The sequence below is a fragment of the Antrostomus carolinensis genome, unplaced genomic scaffold, assembly GCF_000700745.2.
Source record: "Antrostomus carolinensis isolate BGI_N321 unplaced genomic scaffold, ASM70074v2 scaffold40992, whole genome shotgun sequence".
Classification (NCBI taxonomy): Eukaryota; Metazoa; Chordata; class Aves; order Caprimulgiformes; family Caprimulgidae; genus Antrostomus; species Antrostomus carolinensis.
The window spans coordinates 15179-35622 of record NW_010298332.1 but is presented as its reverse complement, the minus strand read 5'-3'; the positions used below and the strand labels follow the sequence as shown (position 1 = coordinate 35622).

At 45.9% G+C, this 20444-nt stretch overlaps 1 protein-coding gene across 1 annotated transcript; it reads left to right on the top strand.

Annotated features, from left to right (window-relative positions):
* Positions 1-860: 860 nt before the first annotated feature.
* LOC104520670 (protein scribble homolog) lies at positions 861-18923 on the top strand (the record flags this gene model as incomplete). Its single annotated transcript, XM_010162420.1, has 11 exons — positions 861-968; positions 1295-1342; positions 1602-1767; positions 2864-3032; positions 5033-5122; positions 5427-5615; positions 10615-10754; positions 11147-11184; positions 12047-12121; positions 15067-15118; positions 18678-18923. Coding segments are annotated over 11 exons (1236 nt in total), but the record flags the coding sequence as incomplete, so codon positions are not given.
* Positions 18924-20444: the final 1521 nt, after the last annotated feature.

Below are 20444 nucleotides of genomic sequence, written 5' to 3'. Positions count from 1 at the left end.
CCTTCCAACCCAAACCTGTCTGTGATTCTATCCCAACTCTTCTTGCTCCCTGAATGTGATAGGAGTGGTCACTGGGAAGACAGGTGAGGAAAAGGCCAGAACAGACAAGTGACAAGCAGTATGAGGGTCCTCTTGGACCTTATCAGATGTTTCTGAGTAAGTGGAATTCTGTGAGGGGAAGATTTGAGATCAAAGGCAGGTCTTCTCCACGTTATAGATCCCTGAATGGCTTACTACTTTGGTTTAGGAGACTGTGACCTTGAAGTATGTAGAAGTAAGCACTGGTTGTTTTATAAACAGAAGTACAATAGCCACTGCAAAAAACAAATGAGACTAATAGATCCCTGCCCATGCAGAAGGTCCCTTTAGTCAGAAATGACAGATAAGGCCAAGCTAAGGCTTCTCTTTAATTTTCTAATAAACTAATGTGGCTTATCGGTCCTAAGTAGGAGTCAGTCAGCTGTATAGCCTGTATAGTCCTATTCCAGCTCCAAAAGCCCATGGATTCAAGTAGGCACATGCTGGTTGAATTGGGTGGAAATCCTGAAGGACTGTGACAGCAAGATGGTCCCTGGGCCAAGAGATCAGTCTCAAAATTCTGCTCCAGTCAGTAAGGATCTGTACCACCAGAAGTATCATTCCTCCACCATCCAAGAAATAAAACGGGGTGTGATACGTGCGCTGCTGTACGTAGCACGTGTACAATACGCTGCTCGTGTTTCTGCCCAAGGCTGCAGGATCTGTCCCTTATATATTCCACTCGCCAGGCTTTGCAGGCTGAGGATTGTGCTGCGTTTCCCCCCTATTTGTTTTTTTATAACATCTGTGGTTATCTTTACCTTCTGTCTTTGTCCCTGTAGCAAAAGCCACCTTCACCGCCCTCTCCTGACGAGATCCCCATCAACGTCAAGCAAGCCTACAAGACCTTTGCAGCGGTGCCCTTGTCACACCCTCTGCTCGAGACACAGGTAACTCGTGCTGGCTGGGGGGATGTTACACGCACAGTGGCACAAACACAAGATGGGGTGTTGCAGGTGAGCAAGGGAAGTGTGAGAGTAGGAAAGAGGTAGTGGTTTGTTGCCTCCAAAGAAAGTTGTTGTGAAGGAGGAACATGTTGAAGTTCCCTAAAGTGTCATTGTCTCGTGTTAATTCTGGCATTGTGTTGTGAGCCAGTCTGTCAGCTGCTGTCCGGGACTGCTGCTGTTTATGTGGCATTGGTGATGCTTGGGTGGAGGGCAGGAGTGGTAGTAGCAAACTTTCTTTTCAGAACATGCTCGTTTCTCTGTGTTCTTAGGAACTGCCTGGTCAGACCAGCACAGAGAATCCCAAAACCACCCCAGAGGTGAGTTCTGATGGCTGGAGCTGTAAGTAGGATGGGGACTCGCAGAGGTTTCGGGCTTTCAGGACTGTGGATCTGGAGGCAGGATCACAGCATGGACACACAAGGACACACATGGACACACAAGGGAGAGTCGGGGAGGAGGAATTAAGTGTGGAGCACGTGGCTGGAGTGGGCTGGTGTGGGGCTCACACTGGGGGCGATGTGGGGAGGGAGTTTTGGCTTGGTCCCTCTGTGGACAGTGCTGGTGTGGCTCTCACAGGTGGCCACGCACAGCCCCAGTGGACTCCACAGCCCTGAGCAGAGATCCTTCCGTGAGAGGCAGAAGTATTTTGAAATTGAGGTGAAGCAACAGCAGATGGATAAACCTCCCAAGCGTGTCTCCCTGGTAGGAGAAGATGACCTGAAGAAAATGAAAGAAGAGGAAGGTATGTGGAAATCTGTGCAAGGAAATTTGATCTGTTAAGTGAATCCTTTCTCTGTGGGAGGCATGAGAGAACACACACACCAGAAATCCAGCACTTCCAAAGCCCATGGGTGGTTATTCATAAGGTCTGGTAACAGCTTGAAATGAATGTTAAGGAATTTTGTGGATGCTCCACTGTTACTATGTGGACTGGTGGAAGTGCTGTGATGTTAGTGTTTCCGTAGTTGGTAAACAATACAATTTTTAAAAGCTACTACAAATGATGTTTCTTTGTAAGCTGCCCAGGCTGATATGTAGCAACATGGGGTTGCCCATGGCATCCTTACATAGTATCTGACAGCAGAGCAAGACAAGAGTAAGCTCATAAGACAGAAAGGAAGGTAAGAAAAAGAAGTTAGAACTTGTCATTTTAAGTTTCTTCAATGCGATGGGACCAAAGGAATCACAGGTCCAACATAAGTTATCTGGGTACGTCAGACTTACTGTTGGCTGAGAGAGAGATGTAGGAGATGCAGAGGTCAAGATATAAAGTATTGGAAGGAGAAGCTGTAGAGTCTTGATGAGCTTCAGGCTTGCATGTCAGCTTGTTTTGAGATTTGCTATGTGGGGTAGATGAGGAGAAACATCACTTCTAATCAGGGTGTCTCTGAGTACTAGAATTTACTTCCCCAGGGGGGAAGAGAGATCCCGTGGTGAAGATTGTCCAGACAATAAATTTAGTTTTAGCTTATTCTGATGAAACATCCCAATCAGATATCTCAAAGTGATAAGCTACATCCTCTGTATCTTTGCAATTCTAGCACTTACACAAAGATTGCTGCTGCTTTAGGCTGTTCTGTAAAATCTGTTCTATAGAGTGTCCAGGAATGGAAGTTTAGTGAATAAGGAAGGAGGAACTAGGGAATGGTGTGGAGTTTGTAAGATCAGAAGCATCAGTGGAGGAGAGGAGAAACCAAGACATCCACGGAGAGGGTATGGACTTAAAACAGCACAAACTTTCAGGGATGATGAGCGTAAGGACCTGCCCAGAGGCTGCATCCTGGTGGGGATTTAGCTGGTGCTTTGTGGTATAAGATGCCTCTGTCTTATTTTCACAGCTCGGAAACTGCAGCAGAAACGTACCCTTCTGTTGGAGGAAGAGGCAGAAGAGGATGAGATGGTAAAGCAGGTGCCTGAGATGAGCATGCAGTCCAGTGTGATCATTGAAGGAGTTGAGTACAAGATTGAGAGACTAAACGGAAGGAACATCCAGGCTTCAGCAACCCGGTAAGACAAGACTGGCATCTCAGTACCACCCACGTGTGTCAGAGGTGTCCCAGTATCAATCATTTTCAGGGAAGAGACTGGGCAGTATTTCTTCTTCAGCATAGAAATGGACAGGTTTTTTCAGCTCTTTCTTTTCAGAAGAATAACTCCTTCAGCTGTGCACTTAGGTATGTAGAGATACTGATTTTTAGAGGTAGCTAATTCAAGATAAGCCCTGATGCTGAATCTAGGTTTGGGTTTTTTTAGACTTTTGTTTCCTGGTTCCCCTGAACCTGTGCTCCAGATTGCCTTGATGTTATTTTTCTAAATCTTGGACACAGAAATGGGGAATGAGAAAAGGCTTCTCATAAGATAAAAATTCAGATAAAACTAAGGTTGCACTAGAATGAAGCTGAAGTTGTCCTTATCTGACTCTCTCTTCTAAGTCTCTGGTACAGACATTCTTCTCTTCATAAACACTTTTATTATCAGTCTTACAGTGTCTGAAAACACTTACCTTGGCATTTTGAATCTCATTTCTCTCCACTGTTTCTGTCCAGTCTCTCTTGAGAAGCTTCTCACATAGGGAATGCACTGAGACCTTCCACCTCCTGTGCTGACAGGGCACATCTAAGGGAGGACAGCAGCCAAATGCAAACCAGCTTCTTGGCTTGATGTAAAGGGCTACTTATCCCTGCTGTTTTCATACTGAAACGTGGGAGGTTAGAGAACAGCAAGGCTGGATCTATCAGGTGACTTTCAGTTGCTTATTATTAACGCTGGAACAAAGGCGAGGCAGTGGAATAGGCTGAATTTGTGTTTCTTGAAATAATTTTTTGTCATGGTAGAACAGAAACTGAAATTTAATCAAAGTAAACTTGAGCAGTAAAAATAAGGGCTCAGAGTCATGATAAACTTTCTCACTGCCAATTGAGGCACAGTAGCTGTGTGCATGTTCTTAACCTGCGGACAACAGGCTTGTGTGACCTCCTTTCATGACATATCAAACCGAGTAGTATCTGCATGTGCACAACTTGAGTGCAAATGGTAGTTACAGCTCAGCTGAAGTTACAGTAATTTTGTTATGAGCATAAAGCCTCAAACAGTCATGCATGGATTGGCTACATTGAGAATCACTGGTCTGAGATCACTCAGGATTCATCCCTAGCCCAGAGAACAAGTCCTACGAGGAATTCACGGCTGAGGGAACTGGGGTTGTTGAGCCTGGAGAAAAGGAGGCTGAGGGGAGACCTTGTGGCTCTGTGCAAGTCCCTTGGAGGAGGGTGGAGAGAGGTGGGGGTGGGTCTGTTCAACCAAGTACCAAGTGACAGGACAAGAGGAGATGGCCTCAAGTCGTGCCCAGGGCAGTTGAGATTGGATGTGAGGAAGAATTTCTTTGCTGAAAGGGTTCTGAGGCATTGGAAGGGGTTGCCCAGGGCAGTGGTGGAGTCCCCATCCCTGGAGGGATTTAAAAGATGTGTAGATGAGGTGCTCGGGGACATGGTTTAGAGGTGGAATTGGTAGTGTTGGGTTTATGGTTGGACTCTGTGATCTTAAAGGTCTTTTCCAACCTCTGTGATTCTGTGAGGTGTGCATTCACTTACAGCCCAAGAGGGTCATCCTTTGTTAACATTGATGCATATCTGACGTCACCAAAGGAAAAGGCTGGAAGCATCCAGGCTGCCCATCACGTAATGGCAGCTGTAAAGAGCCAGGCTAGAACTGTGCTAGAACTTGTCGGCAAACACGATGTGTTCCGTTTGAAGAGCGTGTGTGTGTGTGTTGGTGATGGTTGACTTCCAAATGAAGAAAATTAGTTCTGATGTTCAAGAGTGTGAACATTTATGAAATCAATGAGGAAACGCTTGCAGCAATGGAGAAGGAGCTGTTGAGCAAAATCATTATGGGTTGTGTCTTCAAGCTGACCTAGTTGTTACTTTCTGGGGCTTGGATCTGTTCTAAACCTTTCTGGGGTATGGCAGCCTGTGGTACAGTTAGCTGACGTGCTTGTTTTGCTCCAGGGCCTCCGAGCTCAATGAGAACAGCAGCTCACAGAGGAATTCACTGGAAGAGGGAATCAAGCCTGAACAGAGAACCAACTCTATGTCTGGGTAAGTGGATCAGCGATGTCCTTTGCCTAGGAGCTGCCACATGATGGAGCAGATGATTCCTTCTTTTTAGCAGGTAGAAAAGGAAGGATTTTGTGGAGAAAAGGAAACTGTGATTGGAACTAACTTCTTAAGAGAAACTCACCTCTGTTATGTGTCCTTCTGTCTCCCAAGGTGATGTCCTTGGATGTGGTACTTGAACAGTTGATTGAGGGTATTGGTCATCACCTTTATCTGCCTGTTTTCAAGATAAAGAGTTGTGGTGGAGCAGGCCAGCCTACCTCTCACTGTTTCTGTCTCTGCCCAGGTTGAGTCCATTATATCTTGGAGCAGGGGATGCAGTGGCACCTGTGCGGACAGCCAAAGCTGAACGGCGGCACCAGGAGCGGTTGCGAATGCAGAGTCCTGAGCTTCTGAGTGGTCAAGAGAAGGAGCTTTCTCCAGCAGAACGTCGTGCTCTGGAGGCAGAGAAACGAGCAATGTGGAGGGCAGCACGGTGAGACAGAAGAACCTTCACTGTTCTCTTCCCTAGGGTAGTTTCAGGAAAAGAGCACCCGCTGCATGTCTTTTGCATTACACGGTATTAAAACCAGGGAATAAAGAAGCTTTCCTAAGTCAGCTGTTAGGGGAGGCTCTATCCTAACTCTTCAGACAGTGCAAAGCATCTGCCGCTTGGCTGAGCTCATCTGCTTCTGCCAGCTACGTGGCTGAGATGTCTCATCTATTTCAACAATGCTTGCATAATCACAAAGATAGTGGAGTTTTATACAAAACATAACTTAAAAATCTTTATGTGATGGTAAATGATTCCTTCCCTCTCAGCACACAGCTTCCCACCTCCTTTGTAACACAAGACGAAGATCATACTTACTGAAGCTGCAAAGTGACACATTCAGAATGGAAAGAGCATTTCACATTTCTAGTGTTGCTAGACTGGAAAACTTGCTGAAGCCAAGAAATTAGTAAGACAAGGGCATTCTTATCCACGCAAGCTGTCTCATCAGCTGTGAAAGAATGATTAAAAATTGTTTTGGAAGAAAGAGAACTTCCTAGCTCAGAACTTAAGACCTGAAGCTAGTCCAGGCATTTACTGTGTCATAGAATTCCTTTCAAAAATTAGTCAAGCTACTCCTATAACTAATTTTAGTTTTATTCTCATAATGTTCCTGTAGGAGGCATTCAGAGGACAATCTGAAGCAGTTTCTTTGTGGGTTTGAATGAGAGCTTTTAGAGGAACAGGGCTGCTAGTGCCTCATCCTTGCCAGCCTGCTGGAGGGATTACTGTGCGTGGTGGTACCACTTGGCAATTCCCATGTTTGTGATTGGACATGGATGATAATAGTGCTGTCATCTTCTGGGGAGGCTCTGAGGATTAAGAAATATATAGTGGAATCCTCAGTGAGAGCTGCCTAATTATCTAGGGCTTGGAGGGTACAAAGCTTCCCATTATTACTTGATCATGTTACAGATCTGCTTATGGTTTATTTAGAGCTGGACTCATCTTCCTAGGACCAGGGCTTTTTCTCTTCAAGAAAAACTTCCCTTGGTGTTCTCCAGCTCTTTGCCTTGGATGAGTCCTTTGCCTGGGCTGTCTCAGATGGAAATTTTTTTCTGAAGTGCTGCCTTAGTTTCACTGTACTGCCCTGCAATGTCAGAAAGCTGGCCAGGTCACTGGGAAGCCTGTTTATTATATGGAACCTTGACTGGGAAGAGATTGATTTCTGTCATCTTGTAGCATGTTTGTTAGACCTTTGAAGCTGGCCCTGCTTTGAGCAGCTTTTGGATCAGGTCCCTTCCAACCTGAATTACTCTGTGAGTCTGTACTTACTAATCTCTCCTTCTCTGGCTCCCCGCTAATGGGGATGCCTGCGTGCAGTCATAGTGATGAGTCAGAATGTCAACAGAGTGTGGTCTGGCAGGATTGTTTCCTCCTGTGTTATTGTTCCGTGCTCCAAGTACTGTGGGATTCTCTCTGTTGCTCTGATTCACTGAATATTCTGGTATATTTGTCATCTCACGCTTACTCCACTTGATGCTGTTCCCATGGATTCTGTGTCACAACTTTTCAGGTGGCATCAATTGCAAAAAGCAGTTGTATTTGTTCACGTTAAGCCAGGAACAACCCTTTTACAGAAATACAAGTGGAGGAGTATTTGTAAACAACGCCTGCCAAAACAGATGCACTGCCCTTGTGTTACGGGGCTAGAAGCTGCCTAGGTGTTGTGGAGCCAAATGTGTGCTTACAAACCAGTGCTTAGAAGAGGCTGACTGGGACTGGGATGACCAGATCCAAGTTCTTGTTCTGGCATCTTACGATGTTGGATGTGTCACTGAGTCCCTCCATGCTGCAGATGCATGGAGAGAGGACTGTGATAGCACTTCCCTGTCTCACAGGAAGGCAATGAACGTTGAATCCATTAAAAACTGACTGTCAGTAGGACGCTGTGTAAGCCCCACAGTGTCATCAGGAGTAGACATCTTGCACAGAGCTGCTGCTCAATTTTTGCACCTGGGGAAAAAAAAAAAAAAGCTTCACTGTTGTATTTGATCCAACAAAACAGAAGTTGTCTGTCAGGCTTCTCCTCCTGAAAATCAACATCCCTGTGTTTGGAGAGGTGGCAGAGACTGATCCGTCATCCCTTCCCAATTAGATAGGCAGGATTTTATCTCCCTCGTGGCTCCAGTTCTCATGCATCTTTCCTCATACGATGGGTCAGGCTTTATGAGGTAACGTCAGCTCTGATTTCTCCTAAGTCTGCGCGTTAACATATCCAAGGAATGCTGTAATAAAAGCTTTGTTTAAGATGGGTGTAGAAGCAGAAACATGATGTTGCCTGGACAAACCTTTGGAAGCAAAGCTGTTACAAGGACATTGCTCGTGTCACAGAATGTACCCGACTCGCCTCAGGACTTTGTGTTCTTCCATGAACTTGTTGCCAGCGGATAAATAAATCTGAAAAATGCTGGAGGGGGGATGGGATTTTTTTAGGTGATCACATGATTTGCTCCTGTAACATTACTGTACATCTGACTGTGCTTTTGGATTAGCTAGGATTTTGTTGAAATTGCTTAGGGCACAGTACAAGTTCTACATGACACTGCATAGGGGTTATAGAGAGTGCTGAGTGTAGTGGCTTTGTCCACTATGGGCAGGAGAGAGATCCCTGCGTTCCAAACCTTCAGTCTCTTCTCTTCTAAGCATGCTTTGTTCCTGGAAAATGAACTAGGGAAGGGGAGAGCCTTTTAGAGGTAAGAACACATGACAAGGAGAAGCTACTTGCAGCTGTCTTGCTTTTCAGTTATCAGATCCAGTGTTACTGTTTTTAAGTTCTGCAGACCAGGTCCTCGGCTCCACTTTGCTTCTGATACCAAGGTGTAGATTTTTATTCAGTTCTTAGAGAAGTGCCTGGCTGATTCCTTGGGCAAGGAGGTCACCATAATGTGCTCCTTTTTGTAAGACAAGGATGGACTGTTCCCCGCTACCATAGATCTCCCAGGATGATCTGATCTTCTTCAGATCCCTCTTCTATAACTGCTAGAGCAGGCACAGGGACATGATGGCAGCCAGCGCTCAGGTCTTATTTCCAGAGGCCCCCAGGCAGCACTACATGTGCCGTGTGGGAAGGAGGACTGTATTGCCCTGCACATGGTGCTGCAGCCTCACTAACCTGTATTTTCTTTTAAGTGCATGCCACTGATCTTATTGCTTTCTTTCTAATTGTCTGTCTTCTGCTTATTTCCAGTTCTCTGGTCTGTGTGCTGTCACTCGTGACCCCATCAGTTTGCATCTTCTTGGGCTTTCCATTTTCTCCCTGTGTCATCAGTGCTCTGCCAGAACATGGGATGCACCCCCCCCTTTCCTCCCCCAGCATACACCCCTGTGCTCTATTGGGACACACACACCAGGACTCACTACATCAGTGTTCTGGGCACACACAACCACTGGCATTCATGCCATAGGACGAGTGTGATTAAGAAGGTGCAGGCACATATCGAGGGGGGCAGGTGTCCAGCGAGGGCTTTATGCATCTTGGCAGTTTTCCTACCATGCACACGCTATTTTACAGGTGCACTCACCTCTTCAGTTGCGTGTGTTCCAGGGCCTGTGGCAAATAGACCTTTCGTAATGTGCTTCTCCATTTTGCTTCCCACTTTCTCATGGTCAAACAAAGGTGTATGCTAACAGGTGGTCACATATATGTGTGCAAATATACGCTAAGAGACTATCAATGTGTGCACACACAGTCACTGATGCCTTCTACTCCCTCAGTCTGCTTCACACATACACACACACAGCTTTGGAACTTGCTCCTGGGCCTTTTCCGTTGGTTTGTTGGGGGTTTCTAGTCCTCTCCTCGTAGCCCATGAGGAAGGCAGGCTCTAGATGCTGAGGCTCTGAAGGCCAGTGCTTCTGGGCACGTCATCTCAGATTTTCCTCTGGAGGTTCCTGCTTCTTCTGCAGCAGTTGGTGTTGGACAGGATCAGATATAGGAGCCTGTTTTAATCAAGGCTACCCTTATATCAGACCAGTATTTCTCCTTGCCAGGGTATGTTCCTGTATCTGTTTCTTTCTTTCCCTGCACTTGTCCACTGTGATGTTCATCACCATCATCTCCTCTTCCTCCTCCTTTTCCTCCTCCTCCTCCTCCTCAGATCCTCAGCTCTTGAAGACAGTATTAAACAGTACGAGCAGGATCTGGCCAGGAAACTGTACCAGTCCCGACAGTGGGCACCTGCTCCCGGGGCCAGGCCAGCTCAGATGTCTAGTCCAATGCAGAGTCACGCCTCAAGAATCCCTGGGTCAGGAAGCCAATCCAGGTGTGCACAGCCCCCTCCCTGCCAGCTGCATGCTCAACAGTCCTGGCTGTATCCCTACATCCTAACGCAGTGCTCCCAGCTGTGGCCTGCTAGGGGTAGGGAGGACATTGTAGTGGTTGTTGGTGTTCCTTTCCCTGAGGTCCCACAGACTGCTGGCAGTTGTCTCAATGAGAACGAGGGGGGGATGCTGGGTCTGGTTGATAGGGAGAAGGGAGCGGACATTTCTGAGGGCTGAGCCCACTTTTTTGTAGCTATTTCATAATCTCCTGATGGCTGGAGAGGGTTAAGATGCAACACACTGAGAGCACAGAGGAGAGTAAAGCCCTGAGAGCTGATCCTACTCCTTTGAGCTCCTGCAGTTCCTTTCCCAGCTTGGATTGTTCTCCCATCGTATGTGGCACCTCTGGAAAGGTCTGCAGTTTCTCAGTGCGTTGATGCTTAGCTCTAGGCTCTGTCTGTTCCACACATATGATGGCATGTGTGTTTCAGGGTGACAGCCGTTCTCCTTTTCTGCTTTGAAAGTCTGTCTGCCTCAGGGAACCAAGGGTGCTTGATTCCACCTTTCTGCACTCAGCCTGTTGACTGTGGTCTGGCTGCTGGGTGCAGAAGGTGATGTTATCTCTTATTGAGAAGGCAAAGTCTGATGTCTTTTTCTCCCTCCCTCATTTCTGAGGCAGGATGAAATCACTTGAACAGGATGCTCTTAAAGCCCAAATGGTTATTGCCAAGTCCAAGGAGGGGAAAAAACGCAGCACACTGGAGCAGCTGGCAGAGTCACCTTCACCTGTTCCTACCCCATCACCAACACCACTGGAAGGTACTGTATGGCTGTCTCTATCTTGGAGGAGAAAAATGATGCTTCTCTAGCTTAACTTGCTTGAAAGCAGACCTGTTGAAAGCAATTACCTCCTTCAGCATGGATTGGATGGGGCATAGGACATCTGTCAGCATAGGGGATGGGCCTGATCTATAGAAAACATGAGAACATCTGAGAGATGGTTCCAGGGAACTAGAGCAGAAATAAAACCAGCATCGTGACTTTTTTAAAAATCAGGAAAGAGGTGTTTGTTCTGAGAAGGCAGCAACTTTCCGGAGTGTAGTCTTTTATCACACTTAAATGCTGCTAAATGGAAGGGGCAGATTCGAGGAAGTGTTGAATATAATAATACAGCTGTTGACTAAATCATGCTTTTCTCTGATCTTTTGCAGATTGCAGTCCCAGGAACATTACTTCCCCAGGAAGGCTGGTATGACACACTTCTGCTTGCTTTTGTTATTTTGCCTATAACTCTGGGATTTCTTGGTTACTCAGCTTGGGTGTGGACTGTGCATCTGGGCCATGAGATCCCTACTTAAATACGTAAGGCAGGTCTGGCTGCGTGATACAGAGAATTGTGAAGAGGGCACAGTGGATAGAGCTCTGCCATACCCATTGCTAGGGGGATCCTCCCTTTTTTGCTGCTACGATGTAGCATCTGTTTTCTGTTTCTCTGTTTTATTATTTCATCCTTTTCTTGGTTCTTCATCTCCATGTTCAGAAAGCCTTTCACTTCAGAGACTTTGGCCCCTTGTTTCCTCAACAGCATAAAACTGACAACTTCAGCTGAAATCAGCATTTGCCTTTTTCTGAGCACGCTATAAATGCAAGAGAACGTTGTTGCAGAGAACTGTCAAAATTAGTAAGACAAACGGAAGAGTGGGAGCAGCTGCACAGAGAGGGGACCTGCTTCTGCCCAAGGTCACACAGTGCAGCCAACTCTGGATTGAAATCCTGATTGTGCTACAGCCATTGGGAATCTTGCCACAAATTTTCCCACAAAAATAGGTTTTGTTACCTAACTTGGTGTGCGTGTGCATTTTACTGGAGCACATAATGTTTTCTCTGCAACTTGGAACTCCTGTCTTGACACCAGAACAGCTAAAAAGACAATGTCCCAGAGATGCCTTGTTTTCAAGACTGTCTCCAGGCACTTGTGGCACTAACTGAGAATGACACGCTGCTTCTGCTTCTGTCTCTGCATAGGTTGCTCCACTTGCTGCTGATTTTCCACCCGTTTCTCTCCCCTCACTCTGTCTTCTCTGTTTCTTCTATTTTGCTGTCCCTTCTAGTCCCTGTCTGAAAAGAAGTTTGACTACCGGGAATTTGCTGCTATTCCTTCCTCCAAACCTGTTTACGAAATCCAGGTATAAACTGCATGCTGAGCCATCTATGAGATTGGTTAGGGCTTGGTTTGATGGAAGTGCCTGCATGTGAAGTGATGACCTTCAGAGCAGAGAGTGAATGATTTGAGGAAGTCCTCTTCAAAGGCCTGGCCTGTGTGGGAGGCAGTGGCAGCCAGCTGTGCTGTGTAACTGAGGGTTTATTGGAGATGTCAAAGAAGTGGAATTGTGAAACAGTTGGTCGAGGTGGTTTTAAAATTAATGACAAAAGCTTTGCAAATACAAAGCCGCTACATCTTCACCGTAATTGATCCTGAGATATTTTTAAGTGAAAGATGAGAACTAAAAAGGAAGGAAAAAAACTATAGAAATGCTTGCCATCAAATTGCAAATTGGAGCAAATGTTAACTTCAAACTGGAATGTATCCAGCATCCTGCTCAAGAAGCAGCTGTGGTGACAATTCTTGTATGTTGTAACTCTGCTGTAGATGAACTGCGGAGTAATCAGGTGGTAGGAGAACACCAAGTTTCGAGGGTGAGCACCATGGTAAGGTGGTTCTCCTTCCTAAAAGGACCTCATTCCGTTTAAGCTGCTTTGTCATAGAATCACAGAACAGTTGAGGTTGGAAGGGACCTCTGGAGGTCATCTTGCTCAAGCAGGGCCACCTAGAACCAGTTGCCCAGGACTGTGAACTGCCTTTCTCTTATTGTCTGGGTTAGCCATGAACTGATTGCATTGTGACAGCTGATTTGAGCAGATACTGTGTGTCTGTAATCTTTTTTTGCTTGTATAGTTTTATGTAACGACAACAAAGCAGATACCTGCAGTTACATTTTGTGTTGTGTGTGCAGAGCTGGCACGTATTGACGTGTTGGACTTTAAGTTGCTGTCATGACACAAAGATCCCAAGTTCAAGGTGTTATCCCCAAAGCCAGGCTGACTTGAGCAGAGTTGCAGCTGGAGGATTCTCAGGCAGTTACACGTTATTTGGTGCATATTCTTGGCTGACTCCTTTCACTGGTGGTGTTGCTCAGCTCTTGGTAGTCATCGTTTTCTCTAAGAATCCCTTCCCTTTTGGGGTGTGCTCCTGTCCAGGTTCTGTACCAAACGAGTTAAAGGGTTTACCACTGGAGCCCCAGTGGCAGCTCTGGACCACCAGAGTTCCCCCAAGCATCTGCTGAGGCCACAGTGCAGCACTGGGTCTTCCTGCAGCTGAGAAGGTGCCTCCAAAGGAGGCTACACCTCCAAATCATCAGGACCTCTCTCAGCAGTGCAGTAATTAAGAGATTGTATTTCTTCCTGGCTGTAGTCGCACAGCTGTGTCCCTCACTGTGCAGTGCTGTTTGGCTGGGCTGTGTTCCTCAGCACTGCATCCCAAAGTTATCACAGCCCCCTGTGCTCTGCTCTCGGCTGTTCATGAAGAGCGTGACTTCTCCATACATTTGCTTTATTGCTAAAGCACTAAATGGGTTCCCCCTCTTTCCTGCCTCCTCCAATTTTGCTGCTTGCACAAAATAGGCAAGTTTATGTGGAAATGAAGGCTTCTTGCACCCTCGCAGCTCTCAAACTTCCCTAATTCTTTCCATCTAAGTGTATAGAGTCACCAGAAATTAAGCTACTCCTCACTTGTGCTCTTGAGCTGAGCAAGAAGACCCCTAAAAGATAGATTTTGATCAGTAGTGGCCAGAACTTTCAGATCAGTTTGGCATTATTGAACTTGCTGAACACTGAGCTCTTCTGTATTCTCATATTTGTACAGCTCAGAGAAGTGTGGAGCTCAGTCTAAGTATTGTGTACAAACCTAGAAAGAACAGTAGAAGTAACCAGTGCAGCCACTTTTGAAGTAAACAGAAACCTCAACAGAACACTTTGCCTTTTCTATCCTTGAAGCACTGCATACAGCTAGATTAAATTTTCTGTTCCAGCAAAATAAGTTGGGTTTGGGACATTTATGCCTGTCCCCACAGTAGTGCTGGTTTTCAGTCCATGAGCAAAGTTGTTTTCTCATGGTGCTGTTGCTCTGGTTGTTGGAATGGTCTTCATTTTGTGAGGGCTTTAAAATTAGCAGGAACTGGTGGAGTTTCATGATTATCACTTAGCTGTTTTTCCAAAGCCGTCTCTGACGTGTTGGGATGTAACAGCTCAAGGGAGAGCTTCTCACTCTCTACAACTCCCTGAAAGGAGGGTGGAGAGAGGTGGGGGTGGGTCTGTTCAGCCAAGGAACAAGGGACAGGACAAGAGGAAACGGCCTCAAGTTGTGCCCAGGGCAGTTGAGATGGGATGTGAGGAAGAATTTCTTTGCTGAAAGGGTTCTGAGGCATTGGAAGGGGTTGCCCAGGGCAGTGGTGGAGTCCCCATCCCTGGAGGGATTGAAGAGTCGTGTAGACACAGTGCTGAGGGACATGGGTTAGTCGGGGGACTTGTGAGTGTTGGGTTCATGATGGGACTCTATGAGTTTAAAGGGCTTTTCTAATCCAGGCAATTCTGGGATTCTGTGTTTCCAATCTAACATCAGTTCTCTACACACACCTGCCTATAAAGAAGGTTGATTTTGTGTAAGAAGGTGGGTCTGGGAACAGTGCAGATGGAGAATTAGGATCCAGGACTCTCAAGGAAATTTAGTTCATGTCTTTGCTCTCCTCCCACGCTTCTACTCATTTTCTGTAGTCTTGATGCTTCTGCCTTTCATGCCACTTCCTTACCTCTCCTCCCTGCACACACAAGTAAAAGGAGGAGGGCTCTGACGGGCAGACACACACCTCATCCTGCAGTTCGGGCAATGGGCTGCTTGGCTCCAGCACGAGGGATCCATGTAATTGTGTGTTCACTGGGTCCTGCCGCAGCTGCTCTGTTACTGGCGCCTTTGAGGGCAAAAGGTTCTCTGTAGTGTGTTGGAAGGCTGAGGTGGGGAATTAACCTGGCACTAAGGTTACAGAGGTGGATGCTCATATCTTCTGTTCTCTTCCAGTCACCTGATGCAGCTGATGACCCCAGATACATAGATGACAGAAATAACTCAGGTAAGCTCACGGCCAAAGGAGTTGTCTTTGTACTACTCGCTTCCCACCATGGTTCTCGAGGGTTCCCCTTTGCCTGCTTGTGGAATCAACCCTGAGGACTTCCACTTCTTGCTGCTTGAAGCAATGTCCTATTTTGTCCATTCTAGAATGAAACCTCCAAACTCGCCACGTTCAGTTTTGGGTAGGATATTTGCATTGTGCTTTAGTGATGGCTAATTTGCTGAGAATGGTGTGTAACAAGCACGTCTAGTTTTCTTACAGTTTTGTGTTTTGGAGTACAGAGTGGTAGTAGAACGTAGGTGGGAAGTTTTGGCCTCTTCTTTTCACCTGCTGTAAGTGGATCACGTCCATTGTTCAGGGTCTGCCTTGTGCCCCTTTTGCTGGAGCAAAGAATCTTGCTGCCTGCAGCAGGCAGCTGCAGATAAATTCATCCTGGTTTAGGACTTCAGAGCATTTGGGTGCTTGAGTTCCCAGGGTGACTTTCCAAGTCTACACTTGTGGATCTGTGTGCATGGTCTCCTAAATAAACAGTCACTGAAGCTTTTAACTGCTGTATCTCTTCAGGCTGTCCTAGCCATGGCTTGTCTTTCTGTCACCAGCTGTAATAGACGGGCTCAGACTATCTCCCACTTAATTCTAGGTGGCTGTAGTAGTCGTGTGGAGCACCCTTTTGTTTTCAAGACTTCCATTTTACTGATTCTTTCCCACCCAAATGCCAAAATTTTGCAAAACCAGAATCTCCAGATTCATACTAGTTGCAGTGCCTGTGCTCTCTTCCAGTATTTTCTGATTTCTCTCATGGGATAGGAAGCATGTAAGGGAGGCTTGCTCAGAATATAGAATAATGGAATGGTTTGGGTTGGAAGGGACCGTAAAGACCATCCAGTTCCAGCCCCCCTGCCATCAGCAGGGACACCTTCCACTAGACCAGGTTGCTCAAAGCCTCATCCAACCTGGCCTTCAGCACTTCCAGGGAGGGGTATCAGTATCCTGTTTGGCTGGAAGTGAGTTCTTAAGGAAAGATTGTAAGAAACAGATAAAATGAGCTTGCATAGATGCATATTCTCAATTTTTTGTAATTGCCTATTAAGTAGGGATGTCTTGAGCCAGGTATTGTATCTAGATCATCAATGGAATGATCCTCTACACAATTTGTCTAATTTTTATTTTTTTTTTAATTTTTCACGGTGCTTTGTGGCATTGAGTTCCATAATTAGGCATTTTGTTTACTTTAATTCTGTTTCTTGATAATTTCATTGGGCCTTCTGGGATGCAGTGAATAATTAAGTCTTATTCACTCTTTCTGTACCATTCATGTAGGCCAGTATCCTGTCAGTTATCTTTCTTCCAGGCTGACAGATCCTCATAGTTCTCTGTGGAAATTGTTCCCACACCCCTTAGGACCCTTTTTACTTCATACTATGCATTTTTAAGATAGAGAAGGCGACCAGGGCTGCATGCAGCATTGCAAATATAGGTATATGATGAGTTTATGCAGTGGCAGAAGGTGTTCTGTATATTTTCTCATCTTTTCCAATATCTAATCCTCAAAAGTGACATGGTGTTGCTGAGAAGTGTGCCAGTGTTTTCAGAAAGCTCCTCCTAATGACTACAGAATTATAATCTCATTTTAAGGATGTTCTATTTTATATGCAATCGGGATTATATTACTTTTATTGACCTTAAGCATCATCCAATAGCGTAAAAATAAACTTACTAAGTCAGTATGAGGTTCTGGCTAGTCCAGTATTGTGTCTGATGTGAGACACTGGAAATGCCAAGAAAAGAGCATAAAAGAAGAAAAGCAGAAAGTGATTCCTTCCAGAAGACCAGGCTACAACAATCTATGGTTTAACACTTCCTAAACCAGAGACCTTTAATTTTAGAGTTGTTTATTTCTTTCTTGAACCTATTCACATGTGTAGTAAATTTCACCTTCCACATCATTACTGAGTCAACTCTGTAAAATCCTGATACCCTTTTTTGGAGCCGAGTTTCATCTGACTACCCTGATACACAGCTTGGTATCATCAGCAGTTTCTCTCAACGTGGTCTTCATCACTTCTCATTAGTTACCACATACTGACCCTGATAGAGATACCTGCTCTAGGTAGTGATAGCAGGTAGTATCTTCCTGCACTATTTCTGTGTTTTAACTACTTATTTACCCACTAAAGGATGTGCTTCTTATCCCATGGCAGCTTGGTTTTGTTAAGAGCTTTGGCTGGGGAATAATCAAAAAGTTTTTTTAAAGTTGTGTGCTGTGTTGAGATCACTTAACTTGCATGTTTGGTGGCTCTTTTGGCAAATTCTAGTCTAAGAGCACCTAAAAGGAATGACTTCCATCTAAGCCACACTGATTTCCTCCTCCACTCCACCCCTCCATCTGGATTTTTATCTGCATGTGCCCGGGCCGTTCTTTTATACCTGTTTGCCTTGTTTGGAAGTCAGTCATCTGCTTACCAGTCCCAGTGTCCTTTCAAGAGGTCAGATTTGTCACCTACATTCATTTGGTCCTAAGGGCTTTTCAAACAAGTTAATGCTACTGTTAATAGTTGAGGAAGGATTCTGAATTACAGCAACTGCTCACACTTGGGTGGGATATTGCATCTTGGAGTTGGGCCAAAGAGCAGAGGGCAGGTCACTGGGTACAGCTCAGCAGACTGCGCACCTTTGATCTGACATCTCACACAGAATCACAGAATGGCAGGGGTTGGAAGGGACCTCAGGAGATCATCTCCTCACAGATTTCTATATTTGAGGTTCTCTGCTACCTTCAAAGACTTCAGAGAGGCTTCCCAGGAGCCACTTTGCACTTGAAGGGAAAAATCTGTGGTTTTGTGGAAGTTTTACCTTTTTGCACAAGTAGTTACTCAAAGCAAATTACTCAAGCAAAGGGCAGATGTTCCAGGTGTATGTCAAAGCACATCAGATAAGCTCTACCAGCTCCTTTCAGGAGAGTGAGGAGCCACTGTCACAGCAGTGTACTTGAGATGCAGAACACGTCCTAAAAGGCCTGAGAACAACTTAACTGAGAGTCTGCCCTGCCAGAGTATTTTTCCTGGCGAGTTCCCTTGGTGAGGGACTCAAGTCAGAGTCTGCATTAGTTAGACTTAGTTGTGCAACTTGAACATTAAGCAAGGCCAAAATGCTCACACCTCTCACTAGCTACAGCACACCATGCTGGTGGTCACACTGCTCGTTGGTGCATGCTACTCTGTTGACACTAGTGGAACACCCGGAGCACTAGCAGATACCCGAGTCCTTTAAGTAGACTTGATTTCTCCTAAGGCTTGGCATTTACAATAATTCTCAGTGAATTGGGGAGTGTTAGGGGCAGTTGTCATGCATGTGACTTCCTTCCCAGAATCCACAGTAGTCAGTACATGAGCTATAGATCACTTAAAAATTCTGGGCAGGGGATTACTGTAAATCACTGAGATTTCACTGCTGCCTCAAATTCAGCATGTGGGTATACCCTTATGCCTATGTTAAATGTATCAGCTGTCTATTTAACCTAGCACTTCCTCTTAAAACCTTACTTTTCTCATCTACACAGTTCCCCAGGAGCAGGATGGGCAGCCAGAGGAAGAGGAAATGTTAGTAACATGTGATCCATCAACACCGACTTCATCAGCACTTGAAGAAATGGCCCTGTACAGCAGCAAACGCAAACTCCGACACAGCCGGCGCAGTTTGGAGGCTGCTGTTCCTACGTAGAAGATCTGGTGCACCTGGGCGATGGAATAGCCCAGCACAGGGCTTTTGAGCTTCCTGTGCTCCAGGGCCAGCACTGGACTGCCCACACTGCTGCCTTCTGGACTCTGGATGGGAACTGAGCACCGCAGGGAGCATTGTGGTCAACTAACTTCCTTTAAGGCTGTGAACCGCCCTCTTTTCTCACCCAAGAATGCACTGGGCCATGTCCTGAACAAAATGGGACAACACTAGACTTATTGATGGCAAATTGAGAGGAGGTGTGGGTAGGACAGTGGGCAGCTGCAGCTTGTTAGCCTGTAAATATTGTGTGTGGGGGAAGGGTAGGACAGGGAGAACATATGAGTGTGAGAGTGTGTTGGGCTCCAGCTGTTATTTCCTCAATTTGGATTTTTTTTTAGTGGTTAATATGGGAGCTTCTACTCTGGTATGAATTAGAAGGGAGGTCCAGCCTTCCTTTGCTCCTAGTTAATTCCCAGTCTTTTGCCAAAAAGCATCATCTTCCAGCTCCCACACCGTGACACCTCACTTTCTTCTGGGAGTATCCTTCCCTTTCCCATTTCAAACTTTTGGGACAAAAAAAAAGAAAAAAAAAAAAAGAAAAAAAAAAGGAATTTCAGTGAAGTGCCTCCCTCTGACACTGACACCTGTGTGCTCAAGCAAAGACAACTGAATGAGCAGGAGCCTGTGCCAGCTCTGTGCCACCTGCCTCTGTGAGCGCAGCAATCTATCCCATGGATGAAACTGCTCCTGCCAGTATTTTGTGCTATTCTGGGAGACAGGTACCTGCCTAGATGTACACGTAACGGTGTGTGTCTCGTATGTGCAGTGTGAACCACTCTACAAGCACACTGTACCAAGTGTCAGAGGAAGCCAGGTATCTGTCTTCTGTCAGCACCACGACTGAATTGGTGACCTGGGGCAGAAATGAGAGAGGAGCTGACCAGCCGTAGCAAGAGTAGAGCAGTGTGCATGTGTGACAGCAATAGAGAGCAGAATAGTTGGGATTAGGATATGGTGGCAGAGATAGGAGGTGTAAACAGCAGATAAAATAGTGGGTTAGGATTCAGGAAATGGGGAAGGGTAGGAAGCAGCGTTGCTGGGGTCAGGTTAGGAGCAATGGGGTCTTACATGTAGGAGAATATGAGTGGGTGAGCCCACCAGCTTTGAAATGAAATGTGACGTTATGGGGAGGCCCAGTGTGGGGCTCTCAAGGAGCCAGGCAGGGAGCACAATGCAATAGGATGGGTCTGGCCTATGCCTTGCAATAACAACACCATTCCACTTTTTGCCAACTTGTTGGCTTCAGGCCCCTTTCTGTGTAAAATAGGGAAAATCCATGCTTGCCCATGCAAGAGATAAAAAATGAAAAGGGGAAAGGCACAGGGGTGTGATTCCTGGTTTCCATCAGTGGAACAAGGGCTGTGGACAGATTCTGTATCAAGTGAGCTCTGTAGATGTGGAGGAGACAGGTGCTGCTTATAGCTCTGAAATCAGTTTCTGCTGCCCACTAAGGAAGTAAAACATCCCTCTTGTTTTCTTGTTTTCTTTTTTTTTTTTTTTTTAAACACCTCTGATAGGGAGAAAGGCATCTGGCAGTAATCTGTCT